The 23,926-nt window shown below is 36.4% G+C and overlaps 1 protein-coding gene across 4 annotated transcripts in view; it reads left to right on the top strand.

Annotated features, from left to right (window-relative positions):
- Window positions 1-2,746: 2,746 nt before the first annotated feature.
- Window positions 2,747-23,926, top strand: part of LOC134546173 (zeta-crystallin-like) — a 67,988-nt gene continuing 46,808 nt past the window's right edge. For 2 of the 4 annotated variants that reach the window (XM_063388759.1, XM_063388756.1), the window contains exons 1-5: window positions 3,310-3,343; window positions 3,714-3,976; window positions 12,120-12,283; window positions 15,842-15,930; window positions 22,538-22,622. In XM_063388759.1, the coding sequence (XP_063244829.1) occupies window positions 3,331-3,343; window positions 3,714-3,976; window positions 12,120-12,283; window positions 15,842-15,930; window positions 22,538-22,622 (614 nt within the window). In that variant the 5' untranslated portion in view covers window positions 3,310-3,330. Of the gene's footprint in view, window positions 2,913-3,054; window positions 3,138-3,309; window positions 3,344-3,713; window positions 3,977-12,119; window positions 12,284-15,841; window positions 15,931-22,537; window positions 22,623-23,926 lie in introns of those variants that run through there. The other 2 variants (XM_063388757.1, XM_063388758.1) reach the window with 2 other exon arrangements.

Below are 23,926 nucleotides of genomic sequence, written 5' to 3'. Positions count from 1 at the left end.
AAACTGGCTCGAACTGCGGGTGTATGGGGCGAAAGGCAGCCTGACATTGCACCATCTTCATCTTCCTTCTTCCAGTCAACAGCCAACAACCTTTCAAGCCGGGGTGGGGGTAAGTCGTTCAGGCGAATTAAGTATCTTGCGAGTCGGACCCTCTTGTCCTCCAAAATCCCGGGACGGTTGAAGGTCGCGCCGCCGAGGCTACCACTGGCTCCAACAGGGCCCCAACTTACAGGCGCCGCCATCTCTTCCTTCAGAGTTACGATGCTGTTCAGTTCCGTTGCATGCGCGGAAGTTCACAGCTCCGCAATTTCCAGCTCGCAGTTCGTCTACACTTCGCATCTAGGGCACATCGAGCTCCCCTGTGGTGCCTTCGCCGAAGGAACTGCTTTCTGCCATGCGCCGAGCTGCATTCAGGCTACCTTTCACCCCGATAGCCGTAATAACGACTCCACAGGCCGGCCATTGGTCCGTGGACTGCTATTGGTTATTCACAGTCACCCCAGCGAGATTGCAACTCTCGGGCTGGGATCCCGTATCCGCCAACCGCGAGACGCGTACGCCCACAAATCTCCCACGCACTGCCAGCCAACAGCCCGCGGGAGAGATGCGCGCGCCCCGAGAGACGACCGCCGACTGAAACACGACATCGCCACCTGCCCTGCCGAACTGTGGCGGACATAGCCGAAGCAGTCGGTGGAAGAATTCCACGGTCTGCTTCGGCCATGTTCGCTTGAGTTCGGCAAGAAAGCGCTACCTTCGTAGCTTCTACCACGTGTTTTTACAGCCAATCCTTCCGAAAGGAAACTACTGCGGCAGCCTTCCTGCTGAAAGCGGTCCTACCAGCGCTTCTAAACCTAGCAACGCTTCTAAAACAGCATGTTTTGTGTGTCAACGAGTTCTTTTCTTATAGCGCACAGCACACAGTACTGGGTCCCAAGAAGATAGTGTAAAAAATACATACACCTAATGGCACGAGCCAAATTAAAATGCTATTCTGAATGAAATATTTATATAAAAAATACAATGTCTGGAAACTGCCTGGGCATGCACTGCTTGCCTTGCTTGCCCTGACGAGACGCCACTGATATGGTCTATGTTACACATTCTTCTTCAAGGTGCCAACAAGTATTGACAACGAAAACAACCTACCCAAGAAGTGAATTTTCAGTGATGAAGAAACATTCAACACGAATAGCCAAGTAAACAATAACATTTTTTTTATTGTAAAAACTGTCACAGACCATTCCTACCTTCACATGCTTGCTTTGTGACACCTACCATAATTGGGAGAAGTAAACAAGATGGAACACCTAAACACTGACGCCGTTCCCTCTACCTTTATGGATTTTTACGTGATTTATATATGGTTCGAGATCTCAGGGAGATTTCGGCCTTGTGGCTAGAGGTAGGGGTTAACGCAATAGGGCCCCCCGAGCTGTTATAGCCACTCGGGACGCCTGAAGAAGAACACAAAGAGTCTGGTTGATGCCTGTTGAATTTATTACGGCACAGCCCTATACATAGTGCTGCCCGTTCTGGCCGTAATGGTTGTCCCGAATCGAATAGTCTCACGCGCAGCCCACTTCCTCAGTGGCGGCTCACGATTTTACTACGCGTGAAGGACGTACTCTTGCACACGATGCGGCGGTTACAAAATAAACTCTAACATGACAAATTATACCTTGACGAATAAAACACTTCACTATTGCACATTATGTATTACACTGGGCTAATGACACGTAGGCCCATATCTCCGGCGACTCTACCTGACTCTTAGACTCGTCCCAGATATTGATTCGTTAGTAAGTTTGGTGGCACAATACCGTGCGGCGGTTACAGAATAAACTCTAACATGACATATTAAACCCTGACGACAAAAAACACTTGACTACTACATATTACACTGGGCTAATGACTCGTAGGCCCGTAACTCCGGTGACTCTACATGACTCTTAAACTTGTCCCAGATATTGACTCGTTAATAAGTTTGATGGCACGTGTCGCCTACTGGCCGCCCTGTGCGGGCTGAAACTATTTAGCTGGTAAGCTAGTTTGTTGCGTGAAGCGCCGACGTAACATCTCGTAGACTCCCCACATACTTACGTAATATGCTGAACACTCATCTTGGAGCACTGATTTATTTAACTGAAATACCTCATGGTAAATTGAGGCCGACCACGGAACTGTACGTAAAAGATTAAGAAAAGATTATAACTATTGAAACTACATATCGGTGAAAGCAAGAGTTGATGGTTCCGCGTTGCGCGAAGGCTGCCGGCCTCTCCGAGCTCCAGACGGATACTGCCCCTCTCGCCGTGCGCGACCCCCATTCCCCCCGACAGCCCTCCCGCGGAAACGTGTGATTTTCGCGGGAAACTGAACCGGCCAGGTTCGGCATAAGGCGCTTAGTGAAACATTTTTTGAAAGGACTGAAATATTAAATGATGAAAATAATTTCCAATAAAAACCTGTGGAAAAATATACATAATTGCATTTGTTGTAGTTCGGCAGAGGGATATGCCACACCCAGCCGGATCCTTCCGCCGACGTTGCACTCGTTGCCTGACGTTCGCCTCGTTGCACGATCTACACTTTGTTGCGCGCACGAGCGCGTTCGCATCACACGCCTTCGTGAGACGTTGATGAGGCATAGCGGTCTATGCGACATAGAGGAGCATTGGCGGTTGGCGACAACACACATCTCCCTGGGAGAGGTTTGGTCGTGCATATGTGTGTAAACGATGAGGTGTGATGCAAATGACCTCCATAATCACAGGACGTAGCCAATACAATTTCTTTTTGTTGGGTTATGTTAAAGTCGAATTTGTTGTGCCACCTCTTCTACAAACTTTGCTCGAGTTGAAGCAGTGAATCACATTAAAAGTTGAATTTCACACTGCAGAACATTTAAGGTGTTTTTGAATACCACCTCGTTGTTTATTGCGTAGTTCAAAGAGTTAATATTCGCTCTATACTGATAAAAAAAAAATCCTTTAATATAATCTCTTTTTGACTGATATAAGTTTCACGTGAACTGATTACATCAATTTGTTTTAATGATTTATTGAAAGTGTGCAAACATTTGTGCTCCACCTGGGACTGTTTCCTTTAATTTTCCAACGCAGAACCATTTCACTGTTATTAATGTGGTTTTAAAAATTAATTCATTGTCATTTTATATGGTTAATTTAGCGTTTTACGGTCTTACTTTTTAAATTTGTTAAATTAAAATGTTTTATTTACTTTAGTTTTATTGTAGAAATAAATAATATTCTTTTGATTTTCTTACAAACAGTTAATTTCAACGTTGGCTACATTTATACGCAGGTCATGGTGTGTAAAGGTATTTTGCGAGAGGCTAGACAGCTGAATTTGATTGCTAAAAGTGAATTGATATGAATTGATTTGTTTGTCTATTGAGGGGTTCCGCTAAAAAAATATTCGGTTAATAGTTAACTGCTGCTATTTAATTTTAGAGTCTTCTAAGTGTGAATTGGGTTAACTTTAACGTTGGAAAACTGAGACTAACGACAGTTCAAAGTACGTTTTGTTATTAAAAATAAACATTGAAATAATGAATGTGGGACTTCGTTTCCTAGTATATTTTTACTGTTCTTTAGTCTGAATGGAAACACTTGCGATCAAATAGATTTTTAATTAGTCAAAGAAGTTAACTTGTTTGGTTTTTGTTACTTGTGTACGTTTCGTTCCAGTTGCAAGTTTCGTCCGCCAAGCCATGAAAGCAGTTTGCATCCATAAATTTGGAGGTCCCGAGGTTCTTCAGCTGGAAACGACACCTGTCCCCGCTCCGGGCGACGATGAAGTGCTGATCCGCATCCATGCGGCCGGCATCAACCCGGTGGACACTTACATCAGAGCTGGCAGTCACGTGTTGACTCCACCCCTCCCGGCGGTGCTGGGATTTGACGTGGCCGGGGTCGTGCAGCAAGTGGGTGACAGTGTCACGAAATTTAAGGTGAGTAGGGCCTACAGAAATACTGGTGTTAGATGTCAGCTTTCAGTATGTAGGTACATTCTTGTGGGTTTCGTTTACAATGGGGGACGGAGGGGAAGTTGTAAGACCGTAACAGGAGTCATAGGGTGGTTTGCAGAGTCGTAGAACATTGATAAAATCCAAGTCTGAAGGCCGGCTAGCACGGTCGTGACTTGAGGCAAAGTATTTCTCCATTTCATTAACCAGCAAAGTATTTACTTAGATACCTATTATTTACCTGGCTGAGAGGCTAAAAAATAATATTAAATGTGTTTTGCTTTGTTGGTTTTGTTTATACATTAGTTATGTGTGTTTGCAAGAACACCTCTAAAAGATACTTTTCTGGTATGTGATATGTTGTTACAAAGCATTACAAGCAGGCAATGCAAACTGCTTTTTGTTGGTAAAAGTTCTATATCACATGTCAAAGTTTATTCCTTTATCCTGATAGTATGATCTTGTACATACATTAATACTGTGTTGCTGTTTTATTTTAGTACATAAAAACATCCTGGCCAAAAAAAAATTCTAATATCACAAGACAAACAATTTATGTCAAATCTTTGGAATTTTTTTTTTTCATTTTAACTTACTATCATAATTAATTGTTATATCACAAGTTTTTGTTGTATCCACGGATCTTTCAAAATACTAATTAAAACATTAAGCATTTGGCACCACAGGGTCAATGTGTACCGAATCCTGCGATTAGTATCATGCAAACAAGATCAAGGGATATACTTGGATATGTGATACAGTACAAATTTTTTTGTTTTAATTCCCTGGGAATATTATTACAGTGAACTCTCCATATAGCGATTCTCCCTATAACGATACTTTCTCTATAACGATTGATATTGACATTAACGTTTGGTCTACCATAAGAACAACATATTTTTTCTCTCTAAATAACAATATCGTTCACTCTCTATAACGATGTATTTACTTAGAACACTAATCAAAATACAGTAAAACATTACGATAAAACCAAATTTCCAGTCGTACCACTTGACGAGCGATCGCCAGTTGGACTCAAGGTCAATGCCCGTAACCGGTTATTTCCAGTGTTTAGGCGAGGGGGTGGTCGAGTCCACTAGTCGGCGCGGGGGTGGGAGGTCAGTGGCGGGCGAGGGGGTGGTCGAGTCCACTAATCGGCATGGGGGTGGCAGTTCAGTGGTGGGGAAGTTGAGCGCGCGCCAAGCAGCTCAGTCAGTTTACTCAGTTAGCCACGTCACGCCTGGCTGTTCATATCGGAGCTGTTTTTGTACACCTTACTGCACCGTGTAAGTTAATGAGTGTTTTATCAGTTTTATTCTAACCATTATGCTACCAAGAAAGCGGAAAGTGCTCACCGTGGATGAAAAAGTGTCATTAGTTAAAGCAATTGAAAATGGTGAAAAACAAACTGATGTTGTGCGGCGAACGGGGCTTTCCCAATCGACTGTGGCTACCATTTGGAAGGATAGGCGCAAGTGGCTTGACGCAGATGTGCATGGGGATAAAAAGAAAATGCGAAAACCTCAGTATGAAGACTTAGATCGTGCTATTCTGCAGTGGTTTCAACAGCAACGCATAAATAACATACCGCTCTCTGGACCTTTGATAAAAATGAAAGCTGAGTTTTATGCAACAGAGCTTGGCATTCCTGATTTTAAGGCTTCTGAAGGTTGGCTGAGCAAGTGGAAGCAGCGCCACAACATTAATTATGGACAGATCAACGGGGAGGCTCGTGACGTCGATAGGAACACTACAGATGGCTGGCTAGAAAAGGTATGGCCTGATCTTAAGGCTCGTTATTCAGCCGAAAACATTTTTAATGCTGATGAGACGGGTCTATTTTACAAGTTGACACCAAACAAAACTTTAAAATTCAAATCAGAAAAGTGTATTGGAGGAAAGTTGTCAAAAGAAAGAATTACAGTTTTGGTAGCGGCCAATATGACAGGATCGGTAAAGAGAAAACTTTTGGTGATTGGCAAATCTAGAAACCCGCGTTGTTTAAAAAACATCAAGCGTCTGCCTGTCACCTACAAGTCAAACAAAAGTGCTTGGATGACGTCTCAAATTTTTGAAGAGGAGTTGAGAAAATGGGATTCTGAGTTGAAGGGGAACAAAATCTTGCTTTTGGTGGACAACTGCCCTGCACATCCAATGATTGAAAACCTCGAAAACATAGAACTCTGCTTCTTACCTGCCAACACCACAAGTGTCCTTCAGCCCATGGACCAAAGTGTTATCAAAAGTTTGAAAAGTCATTATAGGCGCAGGCTTTTAATGGAACTCGTCGAGTCTAATGGGAATTTCAAACCTACGATCCTAGACGCCATACAAATGGTCAGTAGGGCATGGGCAGAGGTAACGGATAAGACCATAAGACATTCCTTCAAGCATGCAGGATGGCTGAAAGATCCCGAGCCAGCAGATGATGAAGATGACTTGCCTTTGGCCGTTTGGGTTCAGCAGCTGGAGCTTCCTACAACATTTTCAGAAGAGGAGCTTCTGGATTTTGAAAACATCGATGGGCAAGTGGCTACAGCAGCGGGTGTTACAGACGAAGACATCCTGAATTATGTTCGTGTTGATGAAGATAGTGATCAGGAAAACATTGATCCAGAGGAGGAGCCTGAACCAGAACCGGTCCCAACTCCAAAAGAGGCATTGGAGGCTGCTAAAGTACTGAGAAGATTCTTTACTCACCAAGATGATCCTGTGGCTACGGAAGATGTCGGTCGTTTAGAAGATAAAGTGAGGTCATTGCTGTGGAAAACTAAAAAAAGGCAAACGACGCTAAAAGACTTCTTCCAATAAACTGTATGAACTGTATGTCTTGTTGTGTTATGTATGTACGTATTTTGACATTCTAAATACAGAGTACTACATATGTACTAATGATTGTATACACTGTATCATTGTATCATTTCATATATGTACATATGTAATTTACTACTACATATGTACATATGCGTGTTTGTGGACAATGTAAATATAGTACTGTATATTGTATTTATACTGTTTAATATGGTGTTTTATTTCAGCACACTACTCCATCCAAGATTTAAAAATAGGTTTCTCTCTGTATAACAATCTTTCTCTATAACGATGAAAATCGCTGGTCCCTTGGATATCGTTATAGGGAGAGTCCACTGTAGTAAAATAAAACTTAAAGACCTGCAAACTCATTGTAGATCAGGCTTTTAAGAGCAATAAGAACATTAACGTATGTTACGTGTTGCTAATACCTCTGTTAAGTTTATTAAGTTTAATATCACTTTGTAGTTTGTCATTTTTCGCTTTGTGAGAATGAGTTTATTCACTAACTAGCTTAAAACCCATGGCTTTGCTTGCACAATTTCAGAGTATTGCTAAAATCTTACCATTGAAAGAATGGTATGTAATTAATTCCAAACATTTTTACTAAATAAATAGACACAACATATTTGTCAGATGCATAACAGATTTATTTCATAACAAAACTATTTAAGAATATTTTTAAAAGTGGATTTGCATAGGCCTGTTTAATTTTTAGTATAGAACAAGTATCTGAAGGTAAATATGTAGAGTCGCGGTATATGTGAAAAAAAAAAAAATGCTAAAAATCCGAAAATACTTTTATTCTATGCTCTTTCACTTCCTCTTTTCAAATCAAACGGCGGAGATAAGAAATTCCAAATACTTTAGGAGATATAGAATTTTTTAATTTTCATCACAATACCTGTATATTCATGCGGCGATCACATTGTTTCTGGTTTACGAGTATCTATTATGTTTCTTATTGGACAATTTTGTCACGTGACAGATCCGTGATTGGCTAGTATTCAAATGAACCAATACGTGATTATTTATTTATTTATTAATGTTCCGTCGGAGGTATCGCAATGTAGGTGAACGACTACATTTCCTTCTAATGGCAAAGGAAATGTACCCGCCTCCAACTTAAGTGGGTTTTTAACGTTTCTAATTTTAAAGTCTTATTTTTTATTTGGATATTGTTGCGCAAGTAATAAGTAACAAAAAAATTTTACGTGAGTTGTTAATGTTCATCATTTGTCCGGGTTTGTTAGGTCAGGTCAGTTACATTATAAATACTTTAAAACTAAAGAACCATTGAAATTAAATCATATTATTTTTAATGTACGCTTAGTTTGAAAGTATCAATAATGTAACTGACCTGACCTAATTGACCATTTTATTTATTACACATTCACGAACACACGGCAAAATAACAAAAATGGCGACCGTCGAATGGTTGTACAGGTGTTGTTTTGCAAAATTAAAAAATTCGATATCTCGTAAAGTATTTGGAATTTCTTATCTCCACCGGTTTTAATGAAAAGAGGAAGTGAAAGAGCATATAATAAAAGTAATTTCAGATTTTTAGAATTTTTTTTTCTCGCAAATACCGCTACTCTACATTTTCAAAATTAAGAAATTCGATATCTCCTAAAGTACCATTTGGAATTTCTTATCTCCGCCAGTTGATTTGAAAAGAGGAAGTGAAAGAGCATAGAATAAAAGTATTTTCGGATTTTTAGCATTTTTTTCCCCATATACCGCTACTCTACATATTTACCTATCTGAATTTAGAACTTCTGTTTTAGAGTGTTGGAGTATGTATTTTACCTTTTATTATCATGAGGTAGACAACTTAAAAAAAAAAATTGTTAAAACACCCACCTATTTTATTTTAACTATGTTTATGCCAGCGTTTACACCAACACTTTCATAATGTAACTTTCACAGTATGTTTCTGTCTCATACATACATTTATACATTCATAAATCTAATGCATTATTTAAGTAAAATATGGTTAAAGTTATGCTTAGAATAATTAAATAATTTCACCTTATTCCCAAAAACCACACTTTTTTTTCCTTCTTTTTACAGCAAAAATTTATTTCCAAATTAATTATAATAAACTAATATTTATATTCAGTTTACATATATCTTGTCAATACTGATGGATTTCATAACTTTTTATTTTTTAAATAATATTAACTCTTGTTACAACTAAGAGTTATATTTCGGAGAACGTTGATTAAGAGTTCAAGGTAGCTGAAGGTGTGTTTATTTATTATTTCCAATATCTTAAAATAGTTTTGATTTATTAGAATATATTTTTAAATGTTAAAATCATAGGTATTTAAAATATTTCCCCCTTTTAAAAAATAGAACTTCAGCATGTTTGAAAAAAGTGTTGGTTGATTTTGCATGTTTATAAATCCTACCACATAACTTGCATCCTGCTTGATTATCCTCAGAGATACTACCTACTTTTATAATAAAAAAAATTGACCATTATTTACTCCTTTTGCGTTCAAATAGAGAAAAATGGTAAAGGTTAAAACATGATTTTAAATCATAATTTTTTATGTTATTCTTGCTGTTTCTTACCTTCATCTAAATTTGCTTGGATATATGATTTATTACTATAACTAACATGCAATGTTTACTGCTTTTGGGGTCAAATATAGAAAAAATGGTATAAGTACTCTACCGAATTAATAATTTACATTATTCATACTAAGATTCTTACACCCAGCTTTCTTTGCTATGGAGATATGAATTTTTTATGATACCTAATACTAAATTTACTCCTTTTTTCAAACCCTTAAAAACAATACCCGGAAAACTTAAAAAAAATTCAATTTGTAACTCGCTTAATGTTCATTCTTAATTACTTACTCTAAAATCTAATAGATTTGGAAATATGCATTTTTTCCCCTCAAACCAAACTTAACCCCTTTACCGCCCTTAGGGGCGGAATCTTGAAAATAAGTTAAATAATAATTTAATAGTTTTTATTTTTTGAACCATTAATTTAGATCTTCCTTAGTTTTGTTGATAAATTTTTTTTTAATAAATAAAGATCGACCCTGTTTTCACCCCCATTAAAAGAAGAATTTTAATCAATGTAAAAAGTAAGCAAAGGTTAACTCTAGTTGCAAGTTATTTTGTAGTTTATAACTTCTTATTCTAATTGAAATTGAATATTTATTTGTTTTAAAAATACACGTACCCTTTCATGAACTTTAGGCTTTCGGTTTTGAAAACTTGTAAAATTATGATTGGTAATTTTCATATATTTACTATTGGTACCCAAAATAATATATAATGCTTAATTTATTTTAGAGATATAATTATTAATCTTAAAACCATACTTACCCATATTTAAACCTAAAGGCTTGGATTTAGCAAAATGGTAAAATTGTGGTAGGTATTTTTTGTGTGTTTATGATTAGTCCCTTGTATTTTTTGTAATGCTTGGTTAGCTTAGCAGATATAATCAGTTATCTTCAATCCATATTTTCCTCTTTTTTATCCCTTAGCTGTTGACTTTCACATAAAGGTAAAATTGAGGTTGGTAGTTTTTGTATTGTTATGAACGCGGACAGGACCACAAAGCGTGCTCTAAGCAGCATGGGAAGGCCCATATGAAGTCTTAAAGCGGCTAAATGGTGTGGTCTACCACATCCAGAGAGCAAAGACAAAACGGACGAAAGTGGTACATTTGGACCAATTGATGGAATATGCTGGAAGGGATGCGTTAGTTGTTTGAGACAAATATGTTTAAGGAGGGGGCAGTGTTACGAACACTGTCAGGACCGTGAACCGTGCCAGGTTCGGAGCTGGCTGCAGAGATAGCTGGCGGCCCTGCACTGTCATTGACTTCACTCGCTGTTCACTGACGTAAGGCATGCCACGCGTGCCTGGCTGAATTACAAGGATCCTCGTTACCCTTCCCCCCCCCCTTTCTGCTCCCTAGCACTGTTCTGTGTCAGGCAATTGTCAATGACCTTTTTAGCTGCCTGGGAATTCTGTGGGTTTCCTGAGACCACCGTGCAGAGTGGTGTAAATAAACACAAACTTTCTGAACTTATAGAGTGTTTACCCCTTTTTCATCTCCTAGGGGTGGAATTCTGGAATTATATATATAGCCTTGTTTTTAAGTTAACCAAAAACTTTCTTATAAAATAAAGGTTCATCAAAATCTGTCAAGTAGTTTTTGATTGATGCTCGAACAAAGAGAGAAACAGACAAACATACAAAAATTAAAAAAACAAAAACAAAAATTTTTTGTATTTTCAATAATGTAAATAGCCATTTCCAATAGGTTTTTTCATAATTTCATCGAATGTACAGACTTTTTGCCTTTGAACAGTTTTATTATTAGTATAGATATTTTCGTATCTCAAGTATATTGTTTCTACATAAATTACTTTACATCATGTGCTGCTATGAAGGCCCTACTCGTGAGTCCATTACACTTCCTCTTTACTGTTTACTGATTGTGAGTGCTTTCATGTTTCTATCCCCTTCATTAACCTTTGCATTTTACATTCATGATCCATTTCCTAACTTGTGCCATCTTCCCTTGCAGTGTGCTTCACAGTATATGCAATGTAATAAATGGTAATTTTTTAGAGTAATTGCTTCTCTGAAAAAATTAAAATAAAATTCTGAAAATTATATTTTTGAGTTACCTTCATTTTGTTTGTTTATCCTGTTAAACAGCATTGTAATATATCAACTATTCAAACAGTTTTGAATAGTTGGTTAAGTTAATTTAGCTACATTTAAAATTTTGTTGAATCTTTTAAACAGTTGGTTAGGTTAGCTTTATTAAAAATACGGTAAAATCATGTAAACGGTTTGGTTAGGATAACTTCATTTAAAATGCTTCAGAATTGTTCGAACGGTTAGAGACTTTTGAAAGACTTAAACTGTGCTTTTTGAGACAAATACTATAAAAAATACTAATTTAGGTATTTCTAAATTTTTAGAAGAGAACTTAATCTTGGAAATTACAGTGCTGGTGTTATCATGTGACTGAAATGATTATTTTGGTTACATTTTGATGTTTCAAAATTGCAACAGTTCTTCAGTACCTACCATAAATCAAAAGTTTGCAAACAGTCAATGATAATATTAGTTTGCCATCATAGTGAAAGTGAAAATTTGGAGTGGTGTTGGTTTTTCTGTTAACATAGCAATTCTGGCAAGCCTGATGGTTGTTTGTAGTTCAAGATGCTGAGTTCATTGTTCAGTGACTGTACAATTACCAGGTTTATTACACTGAAATAATAGGTTAGACACACACAATATTGGACTGGTTGTGTGTTGGCAGGAAGGAGACAGAGTGTTTGGGGGACTGTCAAAATGTGGCGGTTATGCAGAGTACGCAGTTTCCAACGTGAAGAAACTTTACCCACTGTCTGAGAACCTTTCCTTCAGTCAGGGGGCGGCGCTCCACACGCCCTACTTCACGGCTTATCGTGCCCTCGTCACCAAGTAAGACCACAGCATTATCTTTTTAAGTGATCTTCAATGGCAGTGATTCCAGAAATACATAACGGTTAGATCCCAACATTTTGGCATGACTAAAATTTATAAGCATCTAGTAGAGTTTGTAAATTGCAGGAGAGAGGAGAAGACTGGAATAGGTAAAGGAGGAGGAATGGTGGAGTGACATAGAATTTTGGAGGCATTTTACTTTGCTGACTTGACTATAGGCTGGCAGTAGTTGATGATGATTAGGATGATGAGTAGAGTACGTTAGTGGTTTGGAGACCACTAATGTTGGTGTGTCCACATTCAGGGAAGTCAGGGAAGATGAAATGGTCAGGAAAGTCATTGATAATTTCTCAGTGATAGTAATTTGAGGGGGAAATATCATGCTCCGGTATGCCTATCTTAGGACCTTTTTTTTACAGATGATGTTTTAGTGTATAGTCATAATGTAAAATGGCATATGCAAGGTTCTGTCTGAACTTGTGCAGCTATAGGGATGGTGGAGGCGGGATTGTCTTTATTGCTTTCTTTCAGAAAATTGCAAAATTAGTAAATTATTTTAAAAAATTTGTTAGGGAAATACGTAATTTTGGTCATGGAAAAGTCAGGGAACGTTTTCTACAGATTTGTCTGGACATCCTGTTTAAGCTTTTTAATCAGACACATTTGGGACCACTGCCAATTTCAATTAGCATTTTTGCTGGATTATCAAAGTATTTCTATTTCAAATGTTGATATAGTTTTAATGGACATACAAAAAAAATCCACATAGTTAATGTGCATTCAATAAACAGGCCCAGTAAGTAATAAAGCATTTAAACTCACAATTTTGAAATGTTTAAAATGGTCGTTAAGTGGTATATTATCAAATGCTTGAAGAGTTATTGAAATATTAATTTATTAAAATACACTACTTTTTCCGAAGAATTCAAAGCTTTGAAGGACTTACGTCTCTTAACATTAAAGGAAGCATAGACACTAAATTGTGGTGAACTTTTAGTGAGAGGCCAGCCTGAAGTCATTTGCAAGATATAGTTGATTATATTGTTAAAATTATAATACATTTTACTAGCCATATTTCTTCTGAACCAAATATATATATATATATATATAATATATATATATATATATATAAAAATTCAACGTATTGTTTTTGATAAACAACTAAGCATAAACATTGAATGATGATTAATATTTAGTGAAAGGTGTGTATGAAATTCATATTCATAGGCTTTTAAAGGAAATATATATATTGTAATTATAAGTTTATTTTAGAAGATGTGTGTCTCCTGACTATAACATTATAATACAAGCACAGATACAAGGATACAACCTGTAGTTGAGATAAAAAAAAAATTACGCCTAGTTTTAAGCAAGCGGCCAGTGTGGATCCTGCTGTGTTCACAGCACAAGTAGTGTTACGGAATGTTTTTTAAACCACAGCGACAGCAGTTTTTAAATCAATTTATTTTTAAGCGAAATTTTCTTTTACATGTTGGGAGTATATAATTTAATGGTAGCGACAAAGTAACCCCTACAATTAATCATTGTTTGCTAACAAAAATAAGGTTAATCAATTTACATGTTATTCGTCTATTTTTTCATGAAATATAAACTACTCGAATCCCCTCTAAAAACAAAATGCTAGTTGCACCGATTGTATAATCTTGTTGGTATCATAACAATTCAGACTTCCTAGTTCATGATTGGTCTAGATTGCACATTCATTAACACTAAGAATTTTGCTGTACGCAGAGAATAATTTAAGTTCAGTGAAATATTAATTTTAGTGGTTAAGTTTGTTTACTTTGAAAATTGTTTTCTCATAAATGAAAGAATTCACTAATAAAGTTCAGGATATATTTTTATCGTTGTTGACCACTGAACATATCTGCCTTTAAACATCAAGAAAGCAACAAACTTGCAGCACAAAGAAAACTTCTCGAACAAATTGGTTCATCACTTGGGCACTATTTAATCATAGATTGTTGAAGAAATCCCATGATCACTTTCGACGCATGGTACAAATGGCCGAGAGACAATTGTCTGCCACAAATTTGCTATAAAGGCTCCTTTTGGGGCCTTCACTGCCACCTGTGGTCGTCAGATTCTAATTGAAAAGAATGTCCAAAAAATGTTAAACAGCCCGGCCTGGACCACAGCCATGAAATTCTTCTTTCACTACATTAAATTGTTAATATGGTAAGCTGCCACCTAACTCAACTACTTTTACAGTTGCCCAAGAGATGACTAACATGGTGACCTACTAATCCAGCTTCTTGTTCACTGGGACAAAATACTGCACTCTTGATGCCATCAATAACCAATCACAGAGCACTTTACACCAGTGCTTTTTAAACGTTTTGTAACTATGGACCACTTTCAGAATTTCAAAATAACACAGACCCCCGTTGAAAATTGTTGAAAAAGAAAACAAAACTTTTTAAAAATCACTTTTATTGTTTAGTTTACAGTGTAAGTAGTAATTAGGAGGTTAGTTTATATTATACTTAACTAAATTATATAATAACTAGATTAATGAGAACAATGCTGTTGTTTGGACTTGGTGAGCATGTTAAATTGAAGTATCATCTTCGATAAGGCAAGGTGCACGTCATCTTTTACGTCTAATCGATTACCTTTTTTTAGTTTTAATCAACACCAGAACCAAGAACCTGGGTTCGCACAGATACGTAGTTGCAAATGGCATCAGAATAGACATACATAGCTTGTTTGACAAGCAGAGGGCTAGCTTGTCCCAAAGAACACTAAAACTTGCCAAGATTCAGCTCGCAATATTTCCTTGGATTTAATGTCAATGAGGTCATCTTTAACAAGATCTTCATTGCTGATATTATCAATATGAATTGAAAATAGACTTTGCACCCAAGTTTCTTTATCAAGGTGTTCTGGGCTAAAGTAACCTTCAAAAGAATTCTGCAATAATTTCTAGATGCTTTGACATCTCTTTTTGTACTACTTTTGATATACTTTTCATAGTACTGTCTTTACCTTGTATCAGCAACTCTTTCAACGTAGAAAAATTTGCAGTGGCCCCTGTTTTCAGTCCCCTTTTCTGGGTTTACACATTCTGGAAAGTTGGGGAAAAGCAGGGAAAAGTCAGGGTAGTTGAAACTGGTTAAGAAAAGCCAGTGATTTTCCTTGAATGCTTGGAAAAGTCATGGAAGGTCACTAGTAATGATAATTAGATGGGAAAATTCATACTCCAGTCTGCAGTCATCCAAACTGTAAAAGCACTTTTTTTTCTGATGTTTTGTTCATATCATGCACACTATAAAATGGTTAATGCAAACTTCTGTTTGAAATAAACCAATGAGATGATAAGGCCAGCTATGGGGATGGTGAAGACTGGATTTTCTTTCTTTCTGAAAATTGCTACATAGGTAAATAATAATAAAAAAAATAGTCAGGAAAATTTGAAGATCAGGGAGAAGGCAAGGAAATTTAATTTCAGATTTGTGTGTACACCTTGAAAAAGCTTAAATAAATTCAAAGGACTGAAGTGGATGTTACTGTAGAGAGTGTTTGTTGTGGCAGATGCTGTCCAAAGGAAGGAGAGACTGTGCTGGTGCACGGTGCAAGTGGAGGGGTGGGGATGGCAGCTGTGCAGATTGCCAAGTCTTTAGGTGAGCATTTGTGTGCGTGGAACCAGTACTTGCGTGGACACACAGGTTTATTAGGTTTGTTGGTGAGGAGAAGAGATCCATTTGCTTGCCAAGGTATTGTCTGTTGTCACCAGCAATAAGTGTTTTTTAATATATTATAAGTTGTGTCCCAACAATTTTTTAAAATTATTCTTACTTTACATAATGTAGTGGAGAAATGAAGATAACGGTTTAATTCAAGGCTCTTGGGTGCTTTCAAGAATCTTTACAAGGCGTTTCATGTCTAAAAATTATTATGTAAACACGCACTTCAACCCTTTTCACTCTCCTTCTGCCCTCAGTGTATTCGTAAATGTATTTTGTAAACCGATACCACTAGGATATCTTGAGTAGTTTTCAAATCGCATGGTTTCTTCTAAGGCTCTGCACTGGGTGAGCTCATTAATAGCAATGGGTAATGCTATGTTGAAAAAAATACTTTAAGGTGTAATACTACATTATTAGCAGATTGACTGAAACTGTTTGTTTATTATTTTACGTTCGAGGTTAATTCGCTTCCCGGACTTTTCGGCAGTGTTTGGTTTTGTTTCTCGCGTGGCGGCGCGCGCAGCTTTTTCTGCGTCGTCATGACGACGCCTCATGTAAATAAATTGCACGGCTCTGGGACAGTTTCGATATGCCTAGGCATGTTTTTAAAGTGAAATTTAATTGGCCTACATGGAAGAGATGCGTACGTGTCACGGCCGTGATTGGTCGGTTTTAATTAATGATATTTAGTCAAGAAAGAAGAAAAGAGTGAAAAATGACGCCATTCAGTTTATTGTGGAGTTAATTCCCTCAGGGAATTTTATTATATGGCGAGTTAATATTGAGTGTTTTCATGGTAAGAGATACATCTTCTGAAAGAGGAATTGTTGGAGCAGCACTGACATTGAATGCCAGTTTCAGGCATTTATTTTCCGTGAGTTACGGCGGATTTTAAGATGGTAATTAATCGTCCAGCTATCAGGTATGGCCGGCGTTAGCATCGTGTAGTGACGCCAACGCGATATTACCGCTAATATCACCCTAGATATTAATAAACTTTGTTCGTTCCATTCATAATTTCATGATAACACTAAATAAACAATGACATTTCAGCATAAAACTATTAATTAATTCAAAATACTTCATAATAGCTACACACAGGTCTAGAGGGGTCATTCCATATGAAATCAACCAGAGGTCTTAACCTCTACACCATAGATTTTCATATTTTTTTGTATATTGGTAATATCAACTTAATACAGTGTAAATCTATTTTTTCTAAAAAAATTTTAGAGTAGTTTTTTTTGTATAAATTTTTGAAAATTGCAAAAATAGCCAATTTTAGCAAGGTTTTGGATCACTCAAATACTTGTAGGTTTCCAACCAATGGTGCTAGAAGGCTGTTAGACAGCTCATTTTAAATGTCATTGAATGGGCTTCAATTTGATATTTAACTTTACCAACTTCAGAAAAAAAATTTTTTTTAATGTTTTCAAAATTTTTAATATTGAATTTCTAAAAATTATCATTTTCAATTTTTTTTTAAAAAAAAGTATGTTATTTCTACATATATTGGTTAGATTTGTGCCAAATTTCAAGGTGGAGAATCAATGGGATCACGAGTAAATAAAAATGAGAAGTTTAGTAGATGCTTAAGGGGGCATGGTAGATAAATAAATGCTTTAAGCGTCAGTTGGACGTAATAGGTTTTTGGAAGACAACATTGAAAAACTGCAAAACAACAATCCTTCATAATTTTTTTTGCCAACTTTATTAGCAGACGTCCCAAAATGACAATTCTCGAGCGTTGTTTCTTCCGCAGCAATTAAATGTTCGAAATTACCAAGGCAGAAGTTTTGGCTTCAAGTAACCTTCAGTTTTTAATTAATGCATTTAGCTCTGGTTTAGATACCATGCCGCCTTAAGAAATAGTTGCAGCAAGGAAAGGGAGCATAATTTTACATCAAATTTTAGTAAAGTATTCAAATTTTATTGTTATAGACTAAAAATTTTTTACAAATTATAAAACACGGATAACAAATCGTACCTTACATTCATCCAGTGTTCTTTGATTAAACATTTGATCAATATGATAATACAAAGCACGTGATCTTGCTGAACAGATGTAGCCTAAGTTCAAAGCACATGATCTTGCTGAAAGGATGTAGCTTAAGTTATAACTGACAAAACATGTTACTGTGAAATATGATAACTTTTGGTGGCTTGCATGTATATTGGCAAAAAATAATGAGAATAATGATGTTAAAGTCAGTTTTTTACATCCCAAAGGACCTGCTGCTTCCTTTTTTTTATCCAGCACCAAGAGCCGATATACTAGACATTAGAACTGAAGATCTTCTTAAAAAGGTTGAACCTAGTACAGCAACTGGGAGAACTTATACACTCACTAAAGAAGAGATTGTAGAGACATCACGCCTGCTTGAACGAAGTATGCCACAACCTAAGTGAAAACTGTGTAATGTTGCAGAACCCTGCCCTCCTAATTAAATAATTTTCTTTTAAACTTCTTTTTGTATAGGTAAATATAAATAAGTCAATGTTTTTAGAGTGGTGTGTATATTATGAGACAGTATAATCAGACGTTATGGCTTTTAATATATGTTATTTTCACTTGCTATGTGTTTTAAGAATGTACCTTGTATTTTAACAGACATTTTCTATCAGTACTATTTTTTATGTAATTTTTCACAAAGAAGTCGCTGTTCTAGATTTTTACGTGTTTAGGCCTACTTATTCAGGTTTTTCTCAATAAGTTTAATTTTGTAAAGTAATTCGTATTATAATTATTATTCTTAATTTTTATTAACGTGTTGTAATATAATTATAAATCACGGGACTGTGTCTGGGTTGGAGTGATGGTTAGAAAGAGAGGCATGAGAGGCCTGTAAGTGTGAGTGAGAAAGGAACAGTGCTTCCCCGCCAACCGAGATAAAGACGGTAATTCCCCCCCTGCATGGGAACCGGGTGATAACTGCTCTCTCACGGTGTGGGAGAGAGAACGAGAATGGAAGTCCCCGATTTCGATGTGAAATTGAAAAGAGACTGATCAGGGGAAGCCCAGATTTCTGTGTGTACAAGATTTTTTCATGTGTTGTAACTTGTTCTGTGATTGGCTAATATCTGTAGAGTGAATGAAGCGTGCGTGTTATTGGTCGGTGAGGTCAGGTGACTTCTCCTCCCTGCGTGGAGAAGAGAGTGGCCAGACTTCACCAGTCGTCTGTCGATCGCTGCCACAGTAGGTCGCGTTCGGTGGCTTCTCACTAAATTGTAATGTAATGTACTAATAGATAATTTCACGTTGGTGGTCGGAGCCAGGCCGAAGATTAAATCAACCTAATTCGTTTTATTTTCTTTCGGACAATGAATTAGATATTGCGGCCACCTTCGTCGGCAGTTGGCTCGGGGCGGAATTAGTTTTCGCTGGGTGCGGTCCTCTTCGAGGTCGCACCATCTTCGCGTACTTGCAGTAAAACATTACTGAAGGACTTCATCTACGCTATTATTTTTCGGTAATTTCTCATCATGCGAGCTACCAGCAGTATTTTCGACAGTCAGATATACATGTGGAACGAGTGAATGAACTATTGTAAGTGTTTGGATTCGTCGGGGCATTCTGTTTAGAAAAATAAAAATAATAAAAACATCAAAATTTGCAATCGGCGTTGAACGGTTTATTTTGTATATAACGAACCGTTATAACTGTAAATAATTAAATATATACTAAACAGATTTTTTTCATGAGCAATTATATGTTTTGTCAGTTATAACTTAGGCTACATCCTTTCAGCAAGATGATGTGCTTTATATTATCATATTGATCAAATGTTTAATCAAAGAACACTGGATAAATGTAAGGTAAGATTTGTTATCCGTGTTTTATAATTTGTAAAAAAATTTTAGTCTATAACAATAAAATTTGAATACTTTACTAAGTCAAAATTTGATGTAAAATTATGCTACTCTTCCTTGCTGCAACTATTTCTTAAGGCAGCATGGTATCTAAACCAGAGCTAAATGCATTAATTAAAAACTGAAGGTTACTTGAAGCCAAAACTTCTGCTTTGGTAATTTCGAACATTTAATTGCTGCGAAAGAAACAACGCTCGAGAATTGTCATTTTGGGACGTCTGCTAATAAAGTTGGCAAATAACATTATGTAGGATTGTTGTTTTGCAGTTTTTCAATGTTGTCTTCCAAAAACCTATAACGTACAACTGACGCTTAAAGCCTTTATTTATCTACCATGCCCCCTTAAGCATCTACTAAACTACTCATTTTTATTTACTCATGATCCCATTGATTCTCCACCTTGAAATTTGGCACAAATCTAACCAATATATGTAAGAATAACATACTTTTTTTTAAAAAAAAAAAATATCGAAAATGGTGTTTTTAGAAATTCAATATTAAAAATTTTGAAAACAATTAAACATATTTTTTTTTCTGGAGTTGGTAAAGTTACATATCAAATTGAAGCCCATTCAATGACATTTAAAATGAGCTGTCTAACAAACAGCCTTCTAGCACCATTGGTTGGAAACCTACAAGTATTTGAGTGATCCAAAACCTTGCTAAAATTGGCTAGTTTGGCATTTTTCAAAAATTTAATACAATAAAACTACTCAAGATATAAAAAAATAAAAGGATTTATAATGTATTAAGTTCTTATTATCAAAATACAAAAAATCATATAAATCTGAAACATGAAGTTTCTAAATTAATTTTTCATTGGTTGATTTGATATGGAATGACTCAGAGGTCTTAAAGCAAGGACTCTCGTGCGTGAGCAAACCGGACCAAAACGCCAAAACTTTTACATTTCCAACACTTTAGAGGAATTAATTAAATTTTATTGTTTTAATATATATTTTTTTTGTTTAACATTCAGACATTACGCAAGAAATACCATAGACTGGACAATCATAGTTATCTCATATTTGTTTTAGTTTTAATTATGATTCGAGGTTTTTCTTTCTGAGATGTGTAATTTAATAAAATAAATATAATTTTTGTTCAATAATCTTTATTTTTTTTTGTTTCACATGTTCTACTTTTCTGGCACCCAAGGCAATTAGTTCCATATTGATAGTTTGTCCGTATTAAAAAAAATTAATTTATTCGAAAACACGTTTGTGTACAAATGGTTTTGGGATTGGCAAAAAAAAATTCTTTTCGATATGTACTTACCTCTCTGAAAGTTTTTTTTAAAGAGTTGACAAATAAATTCTGATATTTGCTTGTGAGCCTATGTATTAATGTAATTAGAAATTTAAATACACTTATCCCTCACTTAGCACAACTAATTCGTTCCAAAAAATGCTCGTGTTATTCGAAATTGTGTATTCTGAAGCATTAGTTTCCATAAATAGCAAGGTTAATTTATTTAATGTGTTCAAAAATTTGTAGGAAAATATACTTTACGTAATATAAATGTGTTGAATAACACTCAACTATAAATATGTCACACTATTTATCTTTATATGCCCCCATCGTACTTTTTACAACACCGCGTAACGAGAGATACGTGGTTACGTACTTTATCGTCAGTCAACTGGCTGACTTGCCCGCCCGGGCGTGACCTTCAACTCATGCCGCGTACCTTTCTAAACCATCCTTTACTGACAGTGAAACCGATATTAGTGTCCGGATGATTACATTTTAATTTTTCCCAAATTTAAGTTCTTATTCGTGTATCACCACCTGGCTCACACCAATCCTGTCAGGCCAATGATTATTTTGTTCATTGCAACAATCATTTAACAACCTTTTCAGCATATCTAATGTCAAATATATTCCCGCTAGTACAACCAACAGCATCAGACTTCTATAAACTTTTGGTAAGAGTCCTTATTTGGTACGATTGTGCACACAGTTTACTTGCTTAAATCTAAAGTGTGACTAACATGAGCTTGGCCTTCATGACAATCTCCACGCCTTAATACTTGTAGTTTTGTCTCAAATACTTGAACACTATGCATTATGATTGATCAAGCACTATAATTACCGGCAGCTGAATGGGCAGACGTTGATTTTGTTTGAGTGAATTCCCTGCCACTGGCTAGATTGAGTTTACGGCCTGGTTTGTGGCCAGGCGACAACGGTACGGCACGGAGGCATATGTGCGGACGTAAAAACATTTGGTCTTTTACACTCCATGGCTGCAATTTAACTTGCCATTGCTGATGTTTGTACAGACAGATCTGCACGCGCATCTCTTCCGCTCCTGTTTGCCTAACTGTTTCCCACGGCAAATCTGTTGTTTACAGAAGTCGGAACAGACTTTGTGGCGTTGTGCTCGACTTTTTTTTCCTGCCGAGATTTTGTGCTAACTTAAATATACAGACATGCTATTCAAGACAGGGGCAGTAAAATTCACATCGCGCTAAATGAATCTGCGCAATCTGAAGACGTGCTAAGTGAGGGATAGGTGTACTGTACTACAAAGGATTCAGAATGTAATAATGATTTTCACTGCCATTGAACTGAAAATTTGACTTGATTGGTGTATTTATTTTTGTTTTGCATGTACTTTTTTTTAAATAGGATTGTCGAGGAGTTGCTGGTTTTGTATACATTTCAGGGCTGACTGTAGTGGGCACAGCAGGCTCAACAGAAGGCATGGAACTTGTGAAGAAGCTTGGTGCAGACCACGTGTTTAACCACAGGTTTGTGGAATTTTCATTTTCGTGTCTTCAGGCAAGAATGCTAATCATGTTACATGCATCTTTGGAACATCATGTTTGACGTTTTAATAATAATAATAATAACAACAACAACAACAACAACAACAACAACAACAACAACAACAACAACAACAACAACAACAACAACAATAATAATAATAATAATAATAATAATAATAAAATGACAATCCACACATGTTCAAGCTGATCACTTGTACCTGGCATCTGTGAAAATAAGGTTTTGGAACTTCAGACTTTCTTGCAGAACATTTAACCTATTTGGTATTTTAATATTACATATTCTCTGGATAATGAGTGATGTTGGTCAGTCTCCCTTCGACTGACACATTAAGTTCATTGCCGTCAGTGAAGATAACCCAGGATGCTGTGTTGGAGGATTATAATTAGAAAATTAATTTTCTCTGAATTATTTTCCTGACTGATTACATAGTTAATTTTCATTAAGACAATAGGTGTGTTGGTGGTATAGGCTTGTCTCATCCTTAGTTTCAATATTTATTCTCTCTTTACAATGCATGATTTCTGCCATTAGTGCTGTCCTTGTTTCAGGGTGCTACATTGCCAGATATATGTCATATAGCACAAAAGTTTTAGATACAACTTTATAATGATGAGAAATTTTTTAAATGTATCTGAAACATTGTATCCTGTAAAGGAAAATTTGGAATTGCCACTATTTTACACAATAACTTTATGTGCTACTATCTCAGTATACACCTAGAAGATACCATAGTAGAATAAGTGTCTCATTATTTTGTTTGCTCTTCGATCTTACCTAGCCGAGTTATTCGTGACTTTATTGACTACGACAAAGGGCAGTCTTCCTTTCTCTCCCTACATTCTTGTGAACTCCCTACTAGTGCACCCACATGGGAAGAAGATATGGCACAATATACTTTTCAAAATTTATCAAAAAATAAACTGCCATGATTTAAAGTTGTCTTTCAGCATTCAAACCAAAAACTTCCTTTGTTCTGTCCACTTGCCCTACCTCTAAAAGCCTTCCAGGTCACAATAACGGTACTTTACACTGTCTCTCTCATTCCTTCAGCGTTGGCTACCCGATTTTTCCCTTTACTCCTATCCCTTTCTCCAATAGGATGTTTTTTTCCTTCATATGCCCTTCTGACACGCAGGATCTCTCCAGCCTTCAGCACTTCCACCCCAGTCAACTACATTGTTCCCAGCCACAGATTTTCAAGCCAAATGACCCAATGACAATAATAATTCCATTATTCCAAAGAGTTGGGTTTTGAAGACAAAGG

The sequence above is a fragment of the Bacillus rossius genome, chromosome 1 (genome assembly GCF_032445375.1).
Source record: "Bacillus rossius redtenbacheri isolate Brsri chromosome 1, Brsri_v3, whole genome shotgun sequence".
Taxonomy (NCBI): Eukaryota; Metazoa; Arthropoda; class Insecta; order Phasmatodea; family Bacillidae; genus Bacillus; species Bacillus rossius.
This window is presented reverse-complemented; position numbering and strand designations above follow the sequence as displayed.